We start from the raw sequence: 12,618 nt of genomic DNA, 5'->3' as shown, positions 1-12,618 counted from the left end.
TGGGCAATTGCAGTAAAATTCACACATTGTTAACAGAAATCTTTTCATTTACTGTGCAGGCTGTTCAAAGTAATAATATTGCACTCTTCAGGGGAAAAAAAAGACAAAATATGATTCAAGCTAGTTTTATTGCAGGTCGACAAGGAAGCATTTCTAAAATATTACAACAATCAAGTCAATGGACCCTTTCGTAGTTTAAAACCACTTTTGCTGCGTTGCATGTCAAACGAGCAGTGCTTAGGGTGTGGACAGGATACTGAGACAGCCTTCGCCTTGATCAATACCATCACCACCACCACAGCATTCAAGAAATCGCATAGAGAACAAAATCGCATATCTTGAAAATAAGGCTCCACTTTGTACCCATCACCCAATCAGTGCTTACATTGTGCGTTTACGTGACAGGCTAAAGGAACAGGGCTAGGGAACCACTTACTGCTACAGAGGCCCGGTGTAACACTGTGCTATATGCGATTGACGGAGTACATGTCATCAACACATTAAGGGTGCCTCATAATAATACAGGAAAGTGAGGTGGTGATCCAGGACTGCTCATATTGCCCCCTTGGCAACAGAAAGTGGAACAAGGATGTCCGGGACTGAATGAGAGTGAGCTGTGTTTAATTGCTGGCCTCCATCGCCTCCTGCTGGCCGTCCAGCTGCTTGAGACGATAGTCAGCCAGAGCCGCCTTGATCGCATCCTCTGCAAGCACTGAGAGGGAGAATTAGAAATACAATCAGGTTTAATTCGTTTCACAGTTTTTGAGAAAAACAGAGTGAATAAACTCAAAACTGACTACAGGTTGCAGTGAAGCAGAGTTTTGCCACATATTGACATAGTCACTGTAACAGTTAAAGGTCTGTAGGATGTAATGTTGATTTATAGCAGGTTTTTAAAGTTTTAAAATTTGACTGATTGCTGTAGCACCACCATGAGGATTAGCTCCAAAATGTCATTTTGCATGGAACTGGACATGTGTGAAAAATGTGGTGCATCTTCATTCATGGGAAGGATTAATAATAATAGCCATAATCATAATCATAATAATACATAGAAATACAAAAGGGTAAACCATCCAGTCCCCAATAAATAGAAGAATAGATAAGAATAGAATAGAACACAACAGAATAGATACTGTGCCTATATATGCATATGAGAACAGGAACTTTCTGATTATCAGACATTATCATAAATATTCACTGTAAATAACTCACTAGAGCAGTGAAGTTTCACCGGGGGAAGACTGAGCTCTTTGGCAATGTCAGTGTTCTTGATCATCAAGGCTTCTTCAGGCTGAACAGAAAAGCACACAGTTCCATTAACCACATTTCATTCAGTGATATACTGTTAAACAAAAGTGAGCGGAGCAGTGAAATGATTCTCAAAACAACAGGAAATGAATGTGAGAGCAATAAACAGAGGACTATAACAGGAAGAGGAGGAAGCGTCGTCTGTGTGTGTGTCTGTGTGTGTGTGTGTGTGTGTGTGTGTGTTCACTCACAGATTTGCCCTTCACCCACTCGGTGACCAGGGAGCTGGAGGCGATGGCAGAGCCGCAGCCAAATGTCTTGAACCTGGCATCCACAATCTTCCCGTTATCATCCACCTCAATCTGTCAGATTAAGATTTGTACTCAACAGAAATGTCTAAGGAGGGGGGGAGTGTCATCTAAATTTAGATCGCTTTACAAGCAGCTGATTATGTTCCCATGTCAAAAAGCTAGAAATGACCATTCTGTTTTTGAACCAAATGATTGAAACAACTGCTCCTATTACTGAGGAAAAGCACACTGTATTTTTCCTGAAAAAACAACAGCGGAAATGTCGTTTAACATTACTAACAAATTCATCAACAACTGAACTGCGTTGTCACAATACTTAGCACAATCTACTTGTTAAAAACCATGTAAAAAAAGCCAGAATCCAGGTGTAGTGACAGACGCACCTGAAGCTTCATGACATCTCCACATGCCGGAGCGCCCACCAAGCCGGTCCCCACATTCTTGGAGTTTTTGTCCAGTGAGCCAACATTTCTTGGGTTCTCATAGTGATCCACCACCTTGAGATAGTATAGGAGGGAAGTATTTTCTTAAACATTGCATTTAAGTGAATTACAGCACCTCCACTTCATGCTCCGGTTGTTGAGAATATCCTGTAATACTGAATAAATGTGGTGAAGCTGAGTGATAACAGCATTATAGGATGGTTTTGTTTTTGTTTTTTTGCAGTCTGCTGGCATCAAGAAAAGAATGAAAAAGATTCGGCCATGAGGTCTTGTACATTGCCGTTACACAACTGCGTTTTCACCCTTACGCAAGGGAAATTTAAATAAACTGATTATGACAGGGGTTCATTGTCCACGGTCTTCTGCATCCTCCTCCTGCCTAAATTCCTGCTGAGTCATTGTGAAAACAAGATGCTGGCCATCTCCTAAAAAGGACGATGTTAAATGTGAAAGTGACCTTAGTCAATATAGTCTTAGCAGTTTGTGAAATTAGTACTATATTTTTTTTATCTATCTTTCTACCAATGTTTTTTTTTTTTATTTTTTTTTTTTTTTTACAAAATTGACATATCCACATATTCATGATCTTTGAATGTTACTTTATGCTGTTGCATGGTGTTAGTTTTTTTGGGGGGAATAAATGTTTTTAAAAAAAATAGAAAGTACGTAACAGTTTTGCCAGACAGGATGTCAAGTCTTTGATGCTCAATATGTCAGACTGCACTCCACCCAAATATAACCATATAAATGCCAAGCTCAGGAGTTGATGCTAATGATTACAACATGGTCCATGATTAACATTTCTTCTCTGCCTCACTAGGCTTTCCCATAAGCTTTTATAACATAACTTAACCTGATGGGAGGGTCTTTATGACTCCCAAGCAAACCCCTGGCTACATATTGCATCAGGTGGCCAGACCACAGACCAATATGAAACTCAAACCTCTAAATATGAATATTGTGTTAGATACTCGAGATTACAACGAGGATGAAACTGTTACACAAGGATAATCAATGTATACCTAATGACGCAGGAAGCTAGACTTCTAGCATTCCCAACTGCACTACATTGTCTACCATATTGACAGCCCCAAAGCTTATTAGGTTGAAAGTGGTTCAAGTATTAAAGCTGTGTCACTACCAGCTGAGGAACAGATTAGTGACGTTGGGCAAATCTGTAGCTTGCCAACTAACATTAAATAAATAACGTTAACGTCTGTTTTTAAAATGCTGGCGTTTCATAAGTCACTATCTTGCTCTCTCCATCACAGTCTCTCTCTCTCTCTCTCTCTCTCTCTCTCTCTCTCTCTCTCTCTCTCTCTCTTGTTATGATGCAGTATATTTGTTCAACCAACTATCTATCAAGCTAGCTCACTATGGTTAACCGGCTCCATCTCTAACTAGGCAAGGTAACCAACGGCAACACTGTCAGCTACTCATAACATTGTTATTAAGCTGTCAATTAGCTGATGTTATGATGACATTAACAGACAGCGTGCTAGCAAACTGACAGTCTGTAGTTAGCTTATATGGCCTATATGGAAACTGTGATGTATTGTAGAGTTTACCTTCGCGTGGTAGCAACACTGGGTGATGAACTCTGGAGCAGAAAGCCTCCTGTTCAGGAAAAGCAGAGGGCTGATGCACTTCTTCACCACTGTCCCCGCCATATTCAAGTAATGACGCAGTATGAAACTGGAGATCAGCCTCGAGCCTCTTAAACTATCGTTTGTTGGGAAGGGGTGGAGCTAAACTACAGCTGCGCATGCTCAAATTCAAGTTTATTATGTACCCTACACAGATACACACATAATGAATAACACGCAACCACGTGCAATAATAAAATCGTTAATGAAAATAGATTAAAAATAGATAAAAGGCACTGAATGGACGTATTAAAAGCGCAGAAATAAACAGATTAGTGTAAGTGAATTCAATTATATATAATATATATAATAATATGTCTGTTGATGGGCCTTGCACCATTAAAGATGTTGAAGGACAAGAAGCAAAGCAAACCACCCATCAGTGTGTCATGGCTTGTGCTGCCCATGATGCTGATGAACCCCCTCTATAACATGGACAACAAGCCATTCAGTATACAGTATGTCGCAGAAGAAATAGAAAAAGGTCAGGTGTGTGTGGGTAGGGTGGTGGGGGGTGGGTTTAAAAAAAATCCCCTATACGAAATTACAACAGACTATAGTCCTACAGTCCTACCACAGTCTACACATCATGCTGTTGCAAGCACTGTAGGGACAGAGAGCTTGCAACATGAAATAGTGTACATATCTTAAAAACGTCAACAATGAAAGTAAGTATTTTTTCAGTGATTTCATCCTCTCATGTGATCAACTGGGGCTTCTCAAACTGCTGGTCTCCCTCAAAAGCATGCAACGTTTTAGTACTTAATATAATATGTTCTCAGTCAGTCAATCTAGTTGTCAATAAATGAGGGAGGGACAGTTTCTCAGTTGTTCCATGACATATCAAATCTGATGAGTAGCTTATCCTGTTGATTTCGTAAGTGTCAAGTCAGACACAGCCCAGGAAACAGAAGTGAGAAGTTGAATCAAGGCGAGGGGCATTCTGCGATGACACTTTACACTGATCGCTTCCTATAACACTGACAGAAGGTGAGTCCTCTCAGGACAATTTTATAATGTAAATTAGTTTTATATGTTGTACTCAGAGATCTTTTCTTACTAGCAATGTGCTGTGTTTTATGTGTTTCTATGTTTGTAAACCAGTGAGTTGTGTTTCATGCTTTAGGAGCAGTAATTATCATGGAGGGACTGGTGGACTATGTTGATTATGAAGATTACTCTCCAGACAATGGAACCGATTACAACTCCTCCACAGATGGAGTAGGGACTTTCATCAGCACCAAGTCCTTCTTGGCTGACACTCTGGTGGCAATCAATGTTATTATATCTGTTATTGGCCTTGGAGGAAACGGTATGGTGATCTGGATCACCGGGTGGAAAATGAAAAGGACGGTCCACACCACCTGGTACATCAGCCTGGCCATTTCAGACTTTCTATTCTGTGCCTGCCTGCCCTTGGAAATAGTCTATGTGGTGACCTCGCACTGGCCTTTTGGGCAGGTCTTGTGCAAGCTCATCTCCTCGGCCCTGTTCCTCAACATGTACAGCAGCGTTTTCCTGCTGGTTCTGATCAGCACCGATCGCTGTGTAATGGTCTCATTCCCTGTGTGGTCGCAGAACCACCGGACGGTCCGGAAAGCGTCCGGAGTTGTGGTCCTCATGTGGGTCCTCTCTGCTGTCCTGACCGTGCCTGCGCTGGTCTACAGACAGACCAAGGTCCATGGGTCGGTCACACAGTGCTACACCGATTACATGTCGCTTTCTAGACACAAGGCAGTGGCGCTGACTCGATTCATCTGCGGGTTCGTGATCCCTTTTCTGATCATCGTCTTCTGCTGCTCGGTGCTTTGTGTGAAGCTGAGAAGTTTGACCATCAAGTCCACGAAGCCTTACAAGGTGATGGCTGCGCTCATCTTGACCTTTTTCATCTGCTGGGTTCCCTACCACACCTTTGTTCTGTTGGAGTTTGACTTCAGCAACCACAGCCTGGACGTGATTCAGACCGGCCTGAAGGTGGGCGGCACTCTGGCCGCAGCAAACAGCTTCATAAACCCTGTTCTCTACGTGTTTATTGGTAATGACTTTCAACAAACCCTAAAGCGGTCTTTCATGTCGAGGATAGAGAATGCAATGGCAGACGATTGGCGCACAGGTGGCCTTAGCCCCTCAAGGTCCAAGTCAATGGAAATCTGCTGATTAAAGATGTAACCTTTGCTATTGATGACCAGGTGGATTTTATAGTTTTAAATAGATGCAACATGCCATGACTGTATATGTTAAACACTTGAAATATGAATTTAGTGTGATACTATGTAAATGAATACCACTTTTGATTAGAAATGTATTAAATTATAAAAGAACATGTATGAAAACATCTGTTTTACATTTGAATAAATCTTTGGCCCCTTGTTTTTCATGATAATTATCAATTCCAGACAGTTGAGATTATAGCCTATTGTGTGCTCATAATGGGTGAGCCTTTAATAAGAACCTATTCTCTGGTGCCATAAAAACCTCATTGTTTTTTACACCATGACAAATATAAATAACATTACGATTATGTTATACGCAGTTTACTATTAATATTCAACTTGGTTGTGCTACTTGTAAACTTAAACATACACAGCAATGTATATGTTTTAGTATAATGTCACATTCTAAAATCGATAGTAGTGATTTAAGGCAAATCAAAAACTGATTGCAAAGTGTCTGGATGCTGTGATCATAGTTCATCGCCCAACTGGCCTCCGCTCAGACAGACAGTTGTGGTTCTTTGCAGAGCATGGCGCTCCTGTCTTATTATTTACTTATTAAAGGGAAACAGTAACAGTGCCGTCTCTGCTGCCCAGGTTGTTTTTAGGCAAGTTAGGAAGAGCCATCAGCTGTCTGGGCCTGAAGCAGCGCCGGTCCAGGCAGCTGCTATCTGAACCGGAATCAAGGACCGTCAGGAGACACTTGGGTCAGGGAATGGAGGAAAGATAAAATGTGGCATATTTTATCTTTTGATGGCTTTTTGTCAACAGTGTGTCAGTGTATACTGAAGCACGGTATGCCAATGTGTTTTGTTTATTGTATAAACATAAGAGAGATTCTGTTATTTTCTAGTTATAAGGCAAAAAAAATAAACAAATAAAAGTAAGGGTCAGTCAATGGTTTAGGTCCCTTTTTCTGTGCTGCAACTTTTCAGGAACTGAAAGTTGATGAATTTCTAAGGCAGGTTGAGTCACACAACTTGCAATATTACATAATAGAGAGCTGATATGTAAAGCAGTAACAACAAAATAAAACAAAACAAAAAACAAAACAGTTAAGCCTACAACCTGTGGTGTTGAAATACCCAAAAGGCCCAGTTTTCTGGAGGATGCAGAGCAAATCCTAGAGTGGACGCAGAATAAGTAATGTGTCTCTAATGTATGAACTCTGTTTGAAAACACTGCAACCATTTCTACCATGAGAAAACAGGGTGTACTTCCATCGACAGTTTTGCAACAGGAAAGAAGGCCACAGACATCCAGATAATACGCCTTCCTTGTTTGGTAGACAATGTTAATCTTGACACTAAACTGCAAGAAACAGCACCTGTTAATCAACACTAATTATCTAAACTGAAACGGTATAGAAGAGAACACAGTCACATTTGTGAATGAATTAAGGATAAATATGTGGATAGGCATTAAAATTAGCCTATTAGAATGTTCATGAAAAGTATTAGGAAATTATTTCAATGTTTATTCATTATCATCATTATTATTATTAATAGAAAATTACGAATATATGTTTAGAATGGATGCTTTCTTTTTGAAGCACAATAATAAAAAATAAAAAAAACTAAGCAGACACTACAAACAAATGTTTCTTTTTTTTAAGATTATTTGAGGAGTTGGTCAAATGTCACAAACCTCTCACTTTGTCACTTCTCACTTTTTGCAGGCTAAGTGTGACAGTCGTCATGATGACTTTTATACACAGTCATCATGAAGTGAACAGCGCCCTCTAGGAGGCGCTATAATCCAAGAATAGTCCAATCACAAAAAGACAAGCGGTTTGGAGAACCAATAGATTTCCTCCTAATCATGCCATTACTTCCGGACACAATCCCTGATGGTAGGTTGCTGTAAGAAATACAATTAGGCTACAGAAAACCATTTCCATTCTTCAGTTTTTAGCGATCTGAACTGAAGTAGCCTAAAGCGTGGAGGGTCTCAAAGAGTGAGAGAGGGTTCGTTTAAGATATTGCATAGGATATATTCAGTTATAAATGTTTTGGAAAAGTTTAAGTTGAACATTGAATAGCTCATGTGCCTTTTGGTGGACTGATGTGCAAAACTTTGTTTAAAAAAACTGGCCATGTAATAGGTGGAAGTGATATTATGATTTATTTTGTTCAAAATGAGGTTAAAAAAGAAAAGGGGAAAAAAGAACACTGTCTGCTGCCATCATATATGTGAATATTTTTCAATTTATACATTTTTTGATAAGTTTGCCCTGGACCTGCTCGTTTTGCATTCCGAAGTACAGATGTTTGATTATCAATAAAGTTTAAATTAAAAAACAAAAAAAAGGTTCCGTGGTTGTGGTTGTGGCCAGCGCCTGACGCAGATCCGGTGTTATGGTCATGTTTGTAGCCAAAAATGTATATAGAGACGGGTTGGCAACATCATCCGTCATAAGACCTGACCAAATTGATACTGTCTAAATCTAGACATCAGTACTGCCCAACGTATATCCTCCAGTTTTGTCTGTAAGTCCTGTCTGGAAGTGTGTATGTTAATATAGAACCTCCTTGGTGTGTATACATGGAGGTATTTTGGCCCCGCCCACTGGGATCTGCAACTACCGGGTCGTGCGGCGGAGCTGTGATGCAATCAGCTGTAAGAATTTAACTTGACAACTTCCCAGTGTAAGTTAGGGTTGTGTAGTCAGGATATCACCTGCGCTGCCAGCGACAGTTTGGTTTAACGCTAGTCGAGGCAGTGATGTTTATTGTTTATCGCTTTATTTTGTAAACAATCCAGCAACGGAAGAGTCATTCTTGCTCAACCCTCGCTTGCTAACGTTAGCTTCAGTTAGCTAGAGCTAGCTAACATTTGTTGGTTGTGTTTTTTAAACTGGCTGGGCTTAGTTTACATTCATTTTTTCAAACGTAGTCTCTCGTCTCTTTCTCCTTTTTGTTTAGCTACAAATCCCATCCATCGGACATCCGTATGTGTATGTTTTGAAGGGCTGGGGGCCGGCGGAACACCCCACCTACACCTCTTGTTTTGTGGACCTAACGTTAAATGGCGAGCGCTGCCCCTCCAGCCTCTGGCTCTGCGGCCACCGAGAGCCCAAATCCTGGCTCCAGCAGCTCGACCGGGGGCGACAGCGGCAACCAGGACAGCACTTTCGAGTGTAACATTTGCCTGGACACCTCAAAGGATGCAGTGATCAGCCTGTGTGGACACCTCTTCTGGTAGGTGTCATCCATGACTTGTGTTTACAGCGTTGCACCCACTTCAAACAGGCTTGCAGTCTAGAGCACCCTGGTCGAGAGCAGGACAAGACCAAGAACTGTCCTAGTTGAGACCTTTAACAGTCTATGGTTGAGATCAAAGGCAGCAGACAGCGAGTCCACAACCAGAACCTTTCTGAGACTAAAATGTACTTTGTGGAAATCTTCTACATTTAATATTATATGTATGTCTGTAGCCTGTATACTAAAAACAAACAAACAATGCACCAACACTGAGAGAAGAAGAACAATATGTGGTTCTAGTCGTCACAGGACGTAAATTAATTATTCCTCCAAATATCTTTGCAAAATACTTTAATTTTGGGTTGAGTTCATTTTTATTGAAGTATAATTCTGTAAAAGTAGTAGTCCAGACACAAGCCTGGTGTAACACAGTATAGTGTAACATAGTAGCCTATAGCACAGTATTGCTGTGTGTGTAAGCCAGCTTGCCTCTATTCTGAATTTGACAGCCTGGTTAGGATCTACAGAAAGTTTCCAAGCTCTACAGCCATGTCTGCCCCTACAGGGGAAACTCAACCTCTGTCTGTTTAGTTATTAGTTATTATTCTTCCTAGTTGTTCAGTTTAACTTTTCAAAGAGAAGTTCAATCCTGAAGAAAGCACACAATTTGTCAATTTGGGGAATGTTCTAGTTCAGTATAGTACAACTTTCTCTTCAGCAGGTGAGTTTGTCCTGAACTTGCCACTAGTATAGAGAGTTGCTTGTCAACTTTGGAAATACAAATGCACCATTTTCCTTTGTATTAGATGTAATACATTATGCATAGCCTGTTTTATTCAGGATGAATCTAATGTTTCTCTAATCAAATGTTTTCTTCCCCTGTCCGACATCTCAACTTCATCTTCATCTTCCCTTGCATCACCTCTCAATTAGTTGGCCTTGTTTGCATCAGGTGAGTTGAATGATCTCTGTTTTCTCCTTTTTCCAACATTTTCAAATTAACAAAGAGACAGTGCGTTGTCACTGATGCATTATAATCGATGCAATCAAAGTCAGTTCCTTAAAATTTCTTAATGTTTCTGCAGTGGTTGGAGACTAGACCCAACAGACAGGTGTGTCCAGTGTGCAAAGCGGGCATCAGTCGGGACAAAGTTATCCCTTTATACGGCCGGGGGAGCACAGGCCAGCAGGACCCAAGGTGGGTAGTATATTTGTTAATCTTCACATTTTAAATATCATGTGTCAGGCTTAATGTGTTACCTAGTTGCTCTCTTCCAGTAGTGAATATGTTCCATTCACATTCTGTAATGCAGTATTTCATAAAGTTGATTGAGCGTAAATCACTTAGAAATTGCATTTTTTTATATTTCGTTTTTATATTTTAATGCCGTTTCAAATGTGTTTTTTTTGTTATAGAGAACGAACGCCTCCACGACCACAAGGGCAAAGGCCTGAGCCAGAAAATCGTGGAGTAAGTACTACGTACCAGTTCTATTGCATGGTAACAACTAACCATATGATCTTACATTGTGCCAGTCAGATCCGTACATTTAGGCCCCCTAATGTCCGGCGTTTTAAAACTGATGTATTTGGAACGTTCCTGTGCAATGTCAGCTTTTGAGTTGCATGATCCATTCATGATGAAACTATTACACTGGATGATGCAGTTGCTGTAGTCCCACATTGCACTTAATTCATTAACAAAAGGACCTTTCCCACTGGGATCCATTAGATGCTGCGACTGAGGTGGAGAAGCCTCTCTTGAGAATGACACCAAATTGCATTGGCCATTGCGTCACATCTCACTTTTGTTAGATTGCTTTTACTTCAGATATTTAGATCTTTAGACGTGGCTAAACATTGAGAGGATGCACACAAAAGATGTTATGTTCATGTGAGAAAAAAATATATTACAGGGATTTCAAGGATTTGGCTTTGGAGATGGAGGTTTCCAAATGTCGTTTGGAATCGGTGCCTTTCCATTTGGTATTTTCGCTACAGCTTTTAACATCAATGATGGAAGACCTCCACCAGGTATTTATGATTTACATACTGAACCATACTGTGCCACGACCACACTGCATCTTTGTTTATCATGATATCAAATAACCTCTGCTAAACAATTGATTCCCCCACACAGCTGCCCCTGGGACGCCACAACACACAGATGAGCAGTTCCTGTCTCGACTCTTCCTGTTTGTCGCTCTGGTGATTATGTTTTGGCTGCTAATTGCATAAATGATTGGACAACCAAGACAAAGCCTTGTGTTAATGACCCAAAAGAAAGGATTTGACAGTTAAAGAGATCAGACATTATGATACATCATCACTGTTTGCATCTACTTGATTCCGCCTCCTGACATTTTTAGTATTGACTTAATGATTGAGCTAGTTTCTTGATTGCTTTTTTGTTTTGTTTTTTTTCTTTGATTAGATATCCTGTAGATAACGTTTCTCTTCTTTCACACCACTAGCTGAAACTCTGCAGCTTAAAGCAAAAACTTGGTCCCCAAAGGTCACATACTACAACAAACATGCCAGTACATGCAAAGGTTTGACAGCACATGCTCTCCCAGACCCTTTCCCTATTGGTTACAGAGTCAGCCCCTTTAAAATTGTGAGTGTGTGTCTGTCAACCGAATCGCCCGCCTGTCTGTCAGTTGCAGCTGGAAAGGCCACGATAAAGATAGCTGAGACAGGGTTGTCTGGAGTTATATAGCTCAGTTTATCTGCATCACATCTCAACCTGCCTCATAAAACATAGATTTCTTTCTGAAATGTCCAGCAAGGTGCTTGTCCGTCAGTCTCGCTCAAGTTTGCATCAAAGTGTAATTTGGAACCAACTGTAGAATCTGAGTGTTTTTTGAGATAAGAGTTGAGGAAATCAGACAAGGACACAGAGTAAGGGTGGGTGACGTGGAAGGGAAGGTAGAGACATGACATCAGTTTTTGTTTTGTCGTAAACAAGTCTAAGCTACGTTTGCATTTTTATTGTGAGGGGAACATTTGAGCATATTACAGTACGAGTTATATTTCTACAAATAATTATTATAACTGTATAATAGTTACCTCACTGCCTTTCACTTGTCCACACATGTTCTGCTGTCTGTCACTTCATCTGGCAGCTCACCAAACGTCTGCAGGCACAGTGAGAATGTAAACAGAGCTGTGTGAGATTTGAACGATGCAGGTCGGTCCAAAGTAAAGGTATCTGAGATAATCTAATGGTGACTAAATTGTAGCTGAAATGCAGAATACATACCCTCGGTCATTTAATGAAATTTGTACTAGTTAACATGATTAATTAGTGTGTTTGCAAAGCAACACTTAATTTCTTCCTCATATTTCTATTTCTAATTGCACCCAAACTTTGTCAGCTAACTCCTCCATACTTTAAACTAAATTCCCCATTCCGTGTTCAAACTGCAGATCCATTGGGACTTGTGCTATGACGTTTCTGTGGAAGCCCATTCCCGCCTCTCAATAAAATAAAAAAACGACTAAATTGTGAGGTTTTTTTCCTCAGAATTCTGACTTTATATCTCATAATT

The 12,618-nt window shown here is 40.4% G+C and overlaps 3 protein-coding genes across 4 annotated transcripts; 2 read left to right on the top strand and 1 right to left on the bottom strand.

Annotated features, from left to right (window-relative positions):
- Nucleotides 1-109: 109 nt before the first annotated feature.
- LOC144541746 (iron-sulfur cluster assembly scaffold protein IscU-like) lies at nucleotides 110-3,725 on the bottom strand. Its single transcript, XM_078286612.1, has 5 exons — nucleotides 3,574-3,725; nucleotides 1,946-2,059; nucleotides 1,503-1,613; nucleotides 1,216-1,294; nucleotides 110-712 (listed from the first exon to the last, which is right to left on the bottom strand). Exons 1-5 carry the CDS (start codon nucleotides 3,673-3,675, stop codon nucleotides 621-623), a joined length of 498 nt encoding a protein of 165 aa, XP_078142738.1. The 5' UTR covers nucleotides 3,676-3,725; the 3' UTR covers nucleotides 110-620.
- An 843-nt stretch (nucleotides 3,726-4,568) lies between these two features.
- On the top strand, nucleotides 4,569-6,096 carry LOC139920379 (chemerin-like receptor 1). The gene is made up of 2 exons (XM_071910381.2): nucleotides 4,569-4,641; nucleotides 4,778-6,096. The coding sequence occupies exon 2, from the start codon at nucleotides 4,792-4,794 to the stop codon at nucleotides 5,806-5,808; it is 1,017 nt and encodes a 338-aa protein (XP_071766482.1). The 5' UTR covers nucleotides 4,569-4,641; nucleotides 4,778-4,791; the 3' UTR covers nucleotides 5,809-6,096.
- Nucleotides 6,097-8,466: 2,370 nt separating this feature from the next.
- rnf185 (ring finger protein 185) lies at nucleotides 8,467-11,931 on the top strand. 2 transcript variants are annotated; one of them, XM_078286598.1, is made up of 7 exons: nucleotides 8,467-8,483; nucleotides 8,789-9,064; nucleotides 10,001-10,019; nucleotides 10,153-10,265; nucleotides 10,484-10,538; nucleotides 10,984-11,101; nucleotides 11,208-11,931. In XM_078286598.1, the coding sequence occupies exons 2-7, from the start codon at nucleotides 8,892-8,894 to the stop codon at nucleotides 11,303-11,305; spliced, it is 576 nt and encodes a 191-aa protein (XP_078142724.1). In that variant the 5' UTR covers nucleotides 8,467-8,483; nucleotides 8,789-8,891; the 3' UTR covers nucleotides 11,306-11,931. The 2 variants fall into 2 exon arrangements, with proteins under 2 accessions (XP_078142724.1, XP_071766479.1); XM_071910378.2 differs by lacking the exon at nucleotides 8,467-8,483 and having other exon boundaries at nucleotides 8,495-9,064.
- Nucleotides 11,932-12,618: the final 687 nt, after the last annotated feature.

The sequence above is a fragment of the Centroberyx gerrardi genome, chromosome 2 (genome assembly GCF_048128805.1).
Source record: "Centroberyx gerrardi isolate f3 chromosome 2, fCenGer3.hap1.cur.20231027, whole genome shotgun sequence".
Lineage (NCBI taxonomy): Eukaryota > Metazoa > Chordata > Actinopteri > Beryciformes > Berycidae > Centroberyx > Centroberyx gerrardi.
Note: the sequence above shows the minus strand (reverse complement) of the source record. Positions and strands in the feature narration are given on the sequence as shown.